This window comes from Arachis hypogaea, chromosome 5 (assembly GCF_003086295.3).
Source record: "Arachis hypogaea cultivar Tifrunner chromosome 5, arahy.Tifrunner.gnm2.J5K5, whole genome shotgun sequence".
Lineage (NCBI taxonomy): Eukaryota > Viridiplantae > Streptophyta > Magnoliopsida > Fabales > Fabaceae > Arachis > Arachis hypogaea.
This window is the reverse complement of record NC_092040.1, coordinates 108,352,879-108,365,168: the sequence shown is the minus strand read 5'-3', so window position 1 is coordinate 108,365,168 and position 12,290 is coordinate 108,352,879. Positions and strand designations below refer to the sequence as shown.

The following is a 12,290-nucleotide window of genomic DNA, read 5'->3' as shown; positions in this document are numbered from 1 at the left end:
TTTCCTGTTTGTTTTTGTTGGGAAAGTATTAAATAAAATGCTTGCAAGATTGGATAGAAAAATTTTACTTAGTTTTAAGATGATGTTAGGCCGAAAATAAACTATGACAAATCTATTCTGATTGGATTGAATATGGAGATGGAGGAGATCCATAAAGCGTGGAGTATTTTAGGTTGTAAGAGAGTAAATTTGCCCATCAAGTAGTTAGGCATCCCCTTAAGAGTTAATTCCAAGCAGATTCATACTTGGGACTTGGTGATTAGGAAGATAGAGGAGAGATTGAAAGGATGGACAGGTAAATATATTTTGAAAGCGGGAGAAACTCGTGTTAATTAAGTCAATTTTGAATAATTTATCAATGTATTACCTAAGTATTTTAAAGATGTCGAAGTCAATGGCTAAGAAAATTGCTTCACTTCAATCAATATTTTTCTTGGGAGGTAGGGACCTAAAATTGGTAAGTTGGAAGGTGGTGCAGCGGCCTAAAAACCTAGGAGGGCTTAGTGTGGGGATGTGACACTAAAGAATATGGCATTTTTATTCAAATGGTGGTAGCGATTTGACAAAGAAGGGTGTCCATTATAGAAGTAAGTAATTTGCTCGTGTAATAACCTTAAACTAGACAAGATACTAAGGAATCTGATAAGGAGGGATTTTGGGAGCATGTGGGAAGGAAATTGGAAGTCTACAACAAAGGGAAGCTAGATTGATGGAGATTTTTGAAGATGGTATGCAACTTGTGGTTGGAGACTGTACAAGAATTCAGTTTTGGCATGATTTATGGCTTAACGAAGGTAGATTAAGGGAGGTATTCCTGCAGTTGTACTGAGTCTCAAATAATGTGGACATTAGGGTTTGCGAGTGTGGGGTTGATGGCTACAGATGGATATAGAGCCTGACTTGGCGGAGAGAGCTATGGGATTGAAAGATAAAGGATTTAAATTCTATAATGCAAATGCTCTATAAAGTAGTTCTAAAGGCAAACAAAATAGAATAATTGGTGTGGAAACATGATAAATTGAATGAGTATTCAGTAAAGTATTTCCTAAGTGTTATATATAAAGACCGATATAGGGACCTTGAGTCTAACATGTACAATTTTTTGTCGAAACTGTGAATTGGCCTTTTTCCTTCGAGAATTGAGCTCTTCACGTGGTTTATAATTTTGGAGAGGTTGAACACGACTAAAACCCCAAAGTGGTCCTTGAGATTGGACGAGTTACCCATAATTGTCCTTAACTTTCAAAATTCCCTAACAGCATCCCTCACATTCAGCTCCGGGACCCATAGTTGCCCTTTGACCCTTTCCGGCGCACAATCAGCAAACGGAGGGATGATCTGGCACCTCCAATGCCATGCTGGAGTCAGCAACAGCTAGCTGATGTAGCAAATCTGAATTTTGTACCCAATCTGGTCCCTGGTCTCATTAAAACCCTAAAAGCTAAGATCATCCTCTTCATCGCCTGAGCTTCCAACTGCTGCTGCTGCTTCCTTCTCAGATCATCCTCTTCATCGCCTCCAGCTCCAGGTAATAACGATTCTTAGCTTTTAGAGTTGTATGAAAACAGTTGCCTTGATTGAAGAAAAGAGACATACATTTAAATTAGAAGTACATCCCAGATGTCTGCCATGTACACTTTCTTGACCCAAAGATGCGATTGGAGTAACCGGTGATGAGTGGGCAACCTTTGACAATAGAGAGAATGAACCTTTACCATTAAGAGAGAGGGTCCTTGAAGTAGGTGGATGTGGAAGGACCATCTGTCTTTGCGAAACAAGATAATGCGGCATCTAATGACTATGGGGGTATTTGCAGAGAGGGGAGTGCAGGCCGTCTGGAGTAAGGAATCAAGGAAGCCTTGTCACCTTTTTCATTTGCATTTGCAGCACATGTCTACAGTAAGTAACACAATGCAATGCTACATCAAACAATTGCAAACTGACAAAAGCAGCGACAGCTTATAGTTTTGAGTATTGAGTGATTATAGTTTTAGAGGAAACTGAAATTTAGCCAAGTTACATTCGTATTATGGTAGCAGCAGCTAGCAATCAGGAAACAAAGAAATGGCAGATCGAAATGGAAGGCATATGATCTGTATGTGTTATTACCTGGAGCTGGAGGCGATGAAGAGGATGATCTGAGAAGGAATTAGCAGCAGCAATTTGAAGCTCAGGCAATGAAGAGGATGATCTTAGCTTTTAGGGTTTTAATGGGACCAGGGACCAGATTAGGTACAAAATTCAGATTTGCCACATCAGCTAGCCGTTGCTGGCTCCAGCGTGGCATTGGAGGTGCCAGATCATCCCTCCGTTTGCTGACTGAGCGCCGGAAAGGGTCGAAGGGCAACTATGAGTCCCGGAGCTGAATGTGAGGGATGCTGTTAGAGAATTTTGAAAGTCAAGGACAATTATGGGTAACTCGCCCAATCTCAGGGACCACTTTGGGGTTTTAGTCGGTTGAACACCATGGACAGACTCTGTAAATTGAAAATGTTGTCCAACAATGAGGTGAGCTGTGTTCTTTGCAGTACGAGTAAGAAGTCGGTGCATCATATATTTTTTGGGTGAGAGTGGTCTTGGGGAATATGGAGCACAATTTTCAAAAGATGAAATCTGACGTGACTTTGGCATCAAATGCCTAAGGATTGCTTTCAATGTTGAATGAATTTGTTTATTAGCAAACTTTGCAAAAGGGAATAGATGGTGTATTTTTTAGTTGTTCTTTGGGCGATTTGAAAGGATCATGACCCCCGAATTTTCAATAAGGCAAGAGCTCTTGATGTTTGCATTAACGAAATCTAATTTTTGCTAACCGGTAGTTGGAGGATAAGGGGAAAATAGTTATGTGTGATTTGCCTTGATGAAAGAACTTGTATCATAAAGGAGATACAGCGGTTTGAAGGAGTATATGTGTCTAATGGTGATCTCTCTATGGAGGATGAGTACCCTAGGGCTGCGTTTGTTTTTAGAGACAGGACAGGACATGACAATAAGATAGAGACAATAGAACGGAGACATTAAAAATTATTTTTTGTATATTGTGTTTGGATACGATAGACAAAACACTAATGTAATGTCTTATATTATATTTGGATAGACATGAACAAAACTAAGATATTATGCGAAATGACTAAAATAGCCATGTGATTCCAAATTTTTTACATCAACTATAAATTAATTTAATAAAAAATAAGAGTATGTAGGAGTACAGAAAATTACAAGAAGAATTGGTTTATGAACCAATAAGATAAAAATGGTATTAAAGTAACAAAATTAAGAATAAATAAAGTAACATAAAGTAGAAAAGTGAATTATGTCTCCATTAATACAGCATGTCATAGAGAAGAAAATGAACGATAAAAAGGAATAAATTAATTATCCAGTCAAATAAGAAATTCTACAAAAAAAAGTATCTGAAAAAAAAAAGAACCCAGAGAAAGAAAAATTACTATGTAGAGAAGGAGCTAAAATTAGAAAAAATAAGAAGAGATAATAGTAGAATAATAAAAAATATCTATAGACAGAAAGGGAAAAAATTTTGATAAAAAAGTTTGTGTCTACATTTTCAAATCTTGTGTCTATCATTGTCCTTCGTAAAAGAGTGAGCATCTATGATGCACGGACACTGACATGGATACTGACACAGGATACACCGACACGCGAATTTTAAAATCTTACATGACACGGGACACGCGTACATATAAAATATAAAATATTTTTTAGATAAACCATATTGATATTTTAATATTTTATTGATATTAAAATATAAATTAATTTTTAAATTATTTTTAATGTCTTATTTTAATTATATCAAGTATTTAAAATATTTTTGTTTTAATAAATAATAATATATATCATATCTAAATTTATTTTAAAAATATATATTAAGAATAAGACCGGACACGCTGACACGTAATGGTATTTAGGTGTGTCCAAGTGTGTCCGAAGAAGAATTTTTTATTTTTTATTGAGACACGGTTTGGACACAGCAAACACGCGTGTGGAAGTGAGTGTCGTGTCCAAAATGTGTCCGATACGCAGACACGACAACTTAACAAAGTGTCCGTGCGTGGACACCAAAATATAAAATAATGTCCTGAAAATAAAGTGTTCCGTATCCATGTCTCTACCTCCAAACACGTTTTAATCATTTATTGTCCATATTTCTGTGTCCTGTCTTCGAAAACAAATGCTTCTTAGGAGTCTTGCTTTGTTAGATATGTGTTTATAGTTTCTTTACTTCTTTAAAGTAGTTTATTGTTGTCTCTATTTTGTTTAAGTATTCTATTTTTTTGTTGTGCTTTAGACAGCTCTCACTTTCCTTCCTGGGAGCCAGTGAGTTCGAAAGTTATTGAAGAAAAAAAAAAAAAAAACATTTGCAAAGCTTAACTATTTTGGGAGAATCGAACATGGTAGGAAAAGCATAAGTTTTGACCACGTTGAAGGACTATCCACACATGATCTCATCTTTTAAATGGTATAAATTATGGCTATTAGAAAAATATGATGAAAAATATAGATTAAATCACAAGATGCAAGAATTTGGACTTTGGAGTGTGATTGAAAATGGTAACAACGTTTCGAAGAAAACAGTGGCCGACAAAATTGGGAACAAATATATTTTGATAACAAAATTAAACCAGAAAATTATTACAAGAAAGTTTCATCCAACAAAGCCAATAACTTTCTTCATTGTACCATCACCCAAAATGATTATATGAAAATTTTAACATGCGAAACGACTCAAAAAAACATGGAAAAGTTAAGTTTTACCTATAAAAGAACAAGTTACCTTAAACAATCTAAAATTAATAGACTTAGTTATGAATATGAAGGCTTCCAAATGAAAGGCAACAAAAAAATTTGAAGAAATATTTAGAAGACTTGCAAACATAATGACAAATCTAAACAATAGGAGTTAACTATTGTTTTGATAATTTTGATATATTGAAAAAAACCAATACATATAGAGTAACAATAGACTATAACTTGATGTTTTCGTCTTGATTAATTGCCCTATTAAAACAAGAGTTTAATTAATATGTGTCTTATTATTAGTAAAATTTTTTAAATATTTATTTAATAAATATAAAACAAATGCATTGAAAATTTAAGGGTGCATTTAATTTGCATTTTTATTTTTGGATTTTTAGATTTTGTAAAAAAAAAGTAAAAATAAAATAAATTTTTTATTTTTTTTACTTTTTACTTCACAAAATTAAAAAAAATTAAAAATAAAAACAAAAAATAAAAACACAAACCAAACTTATCCTAAATTTTTAATACTTTTCAATGAAAACAATTGAATTTTGTTGAGTACTGCATTAAAAAAGTTTGCTCATTTATTAATCAGCGAACCCATGTTGATTAATAAAAGTCACATTGCTCATTTGTCAATTACTACAAAGTCTAGGAGAATAATATACACAGCATTGTTAGCATCCTGTATCTGATTGAGCCATTCAATAATGATTTATTTGTGACTCATATAAATCACTTGAACAAGGAGACATAACCTCTTGCTCCAGCAACTGTACCACTTCGTTCATCATAGGACGGTCGTCTGCATTTGCATCCGTGCATCTTGCTGCCAGTTCAATGATCACTTCGACAGACTCCCAATCTGCATCGGTGCATCTTTTGTCTAACACTTCTTTGAATCTGTTTTCTTTTTGGACTGTGTTCATCTGAAAATTATTTTCCAAAACTTGGTACACATGGTTTAAAACATGAGTGGTAAAGAAGAAAATGAAATACGGTTCTACTAACTAGTATCCTAAATGCACTAGTTAAGAATACAAGTAATAGAAACTTTTCATGTTATTTATTGTAGGATTTGTCTCTTGTGAGAAACTCTGAAGTTTTCATTCAATAAATGCATTTCAAGCTCAAAACTACTGATGCAAAATTCATAATTTTGAAAACCGAAGAAGTTCTCTTAGCAAAACCCTTTATTGTATTTGGTAACTTCAAACTTTATTTCATCAATGCAAGTTATCCTTTTTGGGATCCTTAACCAATGCCTAGATAAGCTCAAGTAAAAGATGTGCAGCATGTGTGGCTTAATTGTATGAGCTAAAGCTTACCCAACCAACAACATTTTGCCCTCTCTTCAGGAAGGAAGGATCTGTTGGTCTCTTTCCAGTTACCAGTTCTAGCAATAGAACTCCAAAGCTATATACATCTGACTTCTCAGTTGCTCTCCCACTTTGTAGATATTCTATTATTGACCCAGGAAAAACATCAAAATAAATAAATAAATATATATATATATCACTTATTCAGTTGTTTTCTCTTATAGTAATCAGTTAATCACTTGCTTTTGTAACTGATTTAGTTGTTGTTGGCCAAGAATACATTCATCTTGAGTATACTTTGTATCTCTAATGTTTACCCCATTCATATTCAAGAAGGTTAATGTTCACTTTGGTCTTGGTACATACATGAATCATTTTGGTCTCTATAGGTTAGTTTTAATGAGTCAAAATATTTTCCGTATGTAAAAAACATGAATTCAATTAGTTACTAGGACTAACTTGACTCACATTTGTTACCTATGAAGACTATTTTGACTTGTTAAAACTTTGCAAACTCACTCATATACTTGCAAGGATAAAGGTAAGCATTAATCCTCTTCAAGAAAATATAAGACACTATTAAAACAGGTGTAGCATCTACACATGTCTACCACAAGCAGATGCAGCGTGGTAAGGAAGGCTACATATACTTGAGTTACTCGATGAAATATAAACAATGAAACAAGTAAAAATTTTCTGAACTAGGAGGAGGTTTGATATGATTATAATAGGATGTATAGAATTTTAACGAGTGAAATTTGGGCTCATTTAGGGATAAAGTTTACCCCAATTATCTCTATGACCATTTTATTCCCTCTCACTATCAAACATTTTTCTTCCCCCGCACCCTTCCCCAGGCCGGCGGCCAATGTTTAGTCACTGTGTTGTGCTTCTTTTGTGTGTGTGTGTCTGTTATAGTCTTTGCAGTTTGTGTCCTGTGTATTATGTTACTCACTTTCTTTGTCACACACACTCTACTCTCTCTTTTATTCACTGATATGATTTGAGCAATTTTTGTTTGCAGGTGTTTTGATCAAATGTTTGAACAAGAATTATAACACTTCAAAACTTCAAAAGATTATACCAAACAAGAAGAAAAATAAAATTTCTTCTAGTAATACCTTTTTCCAAAACATAAAAATTGACCACCTAAAGCTATAATGTTAGTTACTAATTGAATAATTCATGGACATTTTTTACAAAATTATCTCTCAACAGATTATATAAATAGATCTTGAAAATTGATTCTCTGGAAATCATCAAATACTGAAGCCTTACCTGAAAAATACCTAAATAAATGTCATTCTTTTGGCAGATTTCTATGTTGCGACTCTAAAACAGATGATTTTCACCCTAATAAAGGTGCTAGTATTCAGAACTAAGTGCATACCTGGCGCCAAATAGCCGAATGTGCCAGCAACAACTGTAGTAACATGGGAGTCATCATCAACCAAAAGCTTTGCAAGTCCAAAATCAGAGACATGAGGCTCCATGTTTTCATCAAGAAGGATGTTGCTAGATTTAACGTCTCGATGCACGATTTTGGGGGAGCAGTCATGATGCAAGTAAGCCAAACCCCGGGCAGAACCAAGGGCTATCTTTAGGCGAGTGTGCCAATTCATAAAATGCTCACTGTTTCCTGAGAGGATGGATTCATAAAAGAAATTAGCTAATCATAGAACTAAAGAGCATGTCATCATGAATCATAGTAGACGAAAAACATAATTAAACTGGATTTTTAGAAAATATACAAAGGTGATGATAGACCAAAGTCATGAGAACCACTCATGTATTTAAGGTTCTCCAATAATTCCAACTCATTCAGACAACAATTGTAAATTTGTAATTGAATATCATAGTTAGTGAACCCTGTATCATTCTTTCCGTTGCCAGGGATGCTGACAAATGATATGCATCAACAACTTTTGCCGTATACACACTTAGCCAGTAGGAGAGAGATTGTCACTATACAAACGTGAAATTCATTTATGCTGCCAATTTCTTTTTCATCATACTGGCATCAGGATTTAAGAAGACTTACTTTACAATGAGTGATAAAGTTTATCAATAAGGTTCCTCTAAAATGAGATTGAAAAAGATAGTGAGGAGATATCCACCCTCAACATGAAAAAATGACCAAAAAAAAAAACCATTCACAACTAGGAGGGACGCAGACCCTATAATTTCTGCCAGTGTCATTATTTTCATCATTAGAATTCAGTATATTACAAACATGAAAAGGGTGATCACACTTGATTCATTCTTGTTTCCTTGTCTTTCTATTACTTCTGTATTGTTCCTTATTAAATCTGGGTACCAGTTGTTACAACTGGTATCAGAAACTGGTTGTTGACGGCATGAAAAGAGCTACTTGAAGATTGGATTAAGGTGAATACTGAAATAGTTATAGACAATAGCCAAGTGGCTACCACTAGGTCAGTGTTGATAGAATGAGCCACCATGGATGTTAGCTCTCCTAAGCCAGTTTATCGTTGTTAGAGACTTGGGTATTATGGGGTGCTCAAAGTCTCACATTAGGCAATACAGTATGCTTGATCTTGTATCAAAGGAGAGTGATTCTTTCCCTTAATAGCTAGCTTTTAATGTGTGATTTTCCACTTTCCTTAACTACTTAACAGATTCCATTGCAAAGTTCACCACCGAAAGGATGTTCTCACTTTCCAAGAAACATTTACACAAATTTAGCTTAATGAAAGAGGGAGATGGCCAGCGCATAAAAAAATAGTTATACCATGCAAGAGACAATCCAAGCTTCCCAGTGCCAAATAATCATAGATAAGGAGCTTTGTAGAAGGAAGCCTGCAATAACCACGAAGGTTTACCAAATTGATGTGCTTGATACTACCTAAGATTTCTAGTTCCCTTTCAAATCCTTGATCTGACCCTTCCCGACCTCTATCAAGCCGCTTAACAGCAAATGTACCACAATCATTCATCACCATGCGGTAAACAGTACCAAATCCTCCAGACCCTACCACATCCTCTTCATCAAGTGACTCCACTTTCTCTATGATCTCAGATGATGGATATGGCAGATCACCATGGAAAGTAATTAGTATTGTACCTGTTACAGGAGCAGGTAAATAACTATATGTTCATCAAGAATAAAAGGCCAAATTATTTTTTTTTTTCAGTCAAATGTGAAACACACCACCCTTTGTACTTGATTCTGGATTGACTTGTTTGTTCACTTCTGTGTATTGCCTAGCAGTTCTTTCCTTCTTCGACGGCAAACAAATCCAGAGTAACAGAAGTACTAAGGCAAGTGCAATGCCCATTGTTGATATTGCACCGATTAACACCCACTTCACATAATGTGATATTCTTTTGGTAGTTACTGAAAATTTTAAAAGTTTATATATTTATCTTACAAGCTCAAACCTTGATTAATCAATAAGTAAACACTTGAAAAATCTAGTATGTAAAACCACATCTAAGAATATAAATTGTAGGACTTGCCTTCCGATTCATCATTCTCAGCATGTGGTAGCACCACAGGGAAACCAAGTGTTGTGTGACATGGTTTTTTAACTTGCCGTCCACAAAGATCTAAATTGCCAATAAACCTGTTCCCATACATAAAAAAGCAAAAGGATTGAACCCCCATATAAAGCACGTCTCAAATAAGATGACCATAATTCATTTGAAACAAATAGTTCACACTTCAGACTTGGAGATAACATCATTAAGAATCATATGTCATAAATATGTGAAACCTGTAGGGGCATTCCAATCTTTTAATTTTGCTTTCCATCATTTTTTCCTAACTTGAATTATCTTCTCATTTGGCAATAGAATGTTTTTCTTACAATCAAACTTTTGCAGCTTCTCTCATATAAATATACTGTGTACAACTGAATTCATATAGGATAAAAAATAAACAAATAAATTCAACATAGATATAGATGTTACTTCTACTGTGACCTAGCAGAGATTGTTAAAATCAATTAGGACAGATTATCCCCTTTATTTGATACAGTAATCATTTGTAAATATGTGATGCTTAAGATTCAGACGCGAAGAAATATTTGCATTAAGCAATATTCCAACAAAACAATATTCGTACTTCGTAGATACAATATAGCATAGCTGCACCTTAAAATAGCAGATAATATGACAAGAATTTGTTTTTGCTGTGTGAAGTACTTACACGTTTTTCCCAAAGGCTCCTAGTACTCCCTCGTCAGGGATTTCACCAGAAAAGAAATTCGTCGACAAGTTCCTAAGAAAATCAGGATCAAGCTTATTATGTTGAATGTTATGGTTATCAATATCATTATGCAGTGCAAAATGAACTTACAAAAGTTGCAAATGTGTGAGCTGTCCAATAGAAGAAGGTATTGCACCCTTTAATGAGTTGCTTGATAAATCCCTGTATTTAAAATTCCCATTAGTTATAACCAAAATATGAATCAAAATGCCATTATCTAATATATATTTTAACAACTTCACTGAAACCTGATATTAATAGTTCAATAAGAAAGTCAGATATGATTGAAAGCAAAAAGGATTTCGACAAAAAATGCGAAGAATTGAAAGAGAGGAAAGGATTACAATATTTTTAAATGCAATAGGTTTCCAATATCTGGCGGGATTCCTCCTTGAAAATAATTGGCTCTCAAGTACCTTCCATTATAACCAAATAAACTGTATCAGCCCTTACCCAAGAAAATTAAAGGAATGATCATAAAAAGCCAAAGCACTATTTCACTTACAATGCTCTTAGCTCAGTACAATTGGTAATCTCATTAGGAATAATATCATGTAAACCATTCTGATGAAGTGCCCTGTTTCGATACAAACCAACAATTGAATAAAATGAGGGTATAATCATAGATGTTAAATCTCCATTTTTGAGAATTGAAGTAGTGAACAAGTGGAAGAGGAAAACTACTTACAATCTCCGCAATCGACTGAGTTTGCCTATGCTGGGAGATATGATTCCACCAAGTTGCATGTAAGGCAGATTTCTGAGGAACACAAGATAAACATACACGTTACTGTACCAGATTATTGCCTACCTAGTAACTATGAACTATACTCTAGTAACGGAAAAGACAAGAGAATGAAGAATATGAGCTTCTTACATACATTGAGCGAACTCGCTGTTCTTTCTCGGGATAACAGGTGATACCAGTCCATCTACAATAGGACTTGATATTAGAATGTTGCCAGTTACTGAGAAAATTCCTTGTGTCATTCAAACTGCTTTTGATTTCCAACAATGTGACACCTAGAAGATCAATGAAAAATCAAAATTTTGAAAACTCAATCAATTAAAGTTACTTAGAACAAGAATAAAATGTGAAAAATCTAGCCAAAAGACCAAAAAGTAAAATAAAGGGGTCCATAGGTTTTACCATCTTGTGAGAGAGCAAGAGAGGAATGGAAGTAAACAATGGTGGAAATCACCAAAATCACCCAAGCTACCAGAGCCCTTTCCATTTCCGGCTTATTATAAATGGATTCTAGTTCAGAATTTGCAAAGTGAAGTGGGTGGAGAATGGAGTTTAGTCACTGGCTGCAGTCACTGAGAAAGAGTGAAGTGAACAGTGAGGATGATGATGAATCCATAGGTTGGTAGTGTGATGAGAATGGGGTAGACCTCAGGGGGTTGCCAACGTGCCATGATTGAACGTTCTTTAGTTGAAATAATGATTTGAACTTTTGAAGCATGCATGAAGAGAGAGAAAGGTAATGCTTGCTTTTTACTCCACTATTAGAAACAAGGCAAACTAAATTATAGTGATATTTTTTTTTTCGTTTTCTGTTATTCATTTATTTATTTATTTTACCAGCGAATGCATTGTTCATGAAACCTTAAAGCCAGTACCGAGTAGCCTACCCACTATGGGTAGAAGAAGTGAAATTCGGACAGGAGGTCTAACAATTTTCAATTGTGATAAACTGATCATTTAAAACTGACAAATATTTTTAAAACATATAAAAATTTTAAAATTAAAGTTAAATAGAAGCACAGTATATTTTGCACTGCCACATAATAAAATTCAATAGACTCACCAAAAAAATAATAAAATTCAATAGCACAACTAAAGTTGCGAACAACGTACATAACAGACTGCGTTTTTAAGTTCAATATTCAGATAATAATTAATTAATTAAAATTTTGAATTTTAATTTAAGAATCTGAATTTTAATTTTACCTTTTTTTTAATCTGTTGTTCGTGTTGT

The 12,290-nt window shown here is 34.3% G+C and overlaps 1 protein-coding gene across 5 annotated transcripts; it reads right to left on the bottom strand.

Moving 5' to 3' along the window:
* Positions 1–5,324: 5,324 nt before the first annotated feature.
* Positions 5,325–11,739, bottom strand: LOC112802617 (LRR receptor-like serine/threonine-protein kinase FEI 1). Of its 5 annotated transcripts, none has more exons than XM_025845896.3 (13): positions 11,459–11,739; positions 11,190–11,331; positions 10,997–11,068; positions 10,814–10,885; positions 10,653–10,724; positions 10,399–10,470; positions 10,249–10,320; positions 9,558–9,664; positions 9,250–9,435; positions 8,830–9,162; positions 7,468–7,716; positions 6,087–6,220; positions 5,325–5,687 (listed from the first exon to the last, which is right to left on the bottom strand). In XM_025845896.3, the coding sequence occupies exons 1-13, from the start codon at positions 11,541–11,543 to the stop codon at positions 5,463–5,465; spliced, it is 1,821 nt and encodes a 606-aa protein (XP_025701681.1). In that variant the 5' UTR covers positions 11,544–11,739; the 3' UTR covers positions 5,325–5,462. The 5 variants fall into 5 exon arrangements, with proteins under 5 accessions (XP_025701681.1, XP_072093873.1, XP_072093874.1 ...); XM_072237772.1 differs by having other exon boundaries at positions 11,186–11,331; positions 11,459–11,731; XM_072237773.1 differs by having other exon boundaries at positions 9,253–9,435; positions 11,186–11,331; positions 11,459–11,731.
* Between the last annotated feature and the right edge of the window lie 551 nt (positions 11,740–12,290).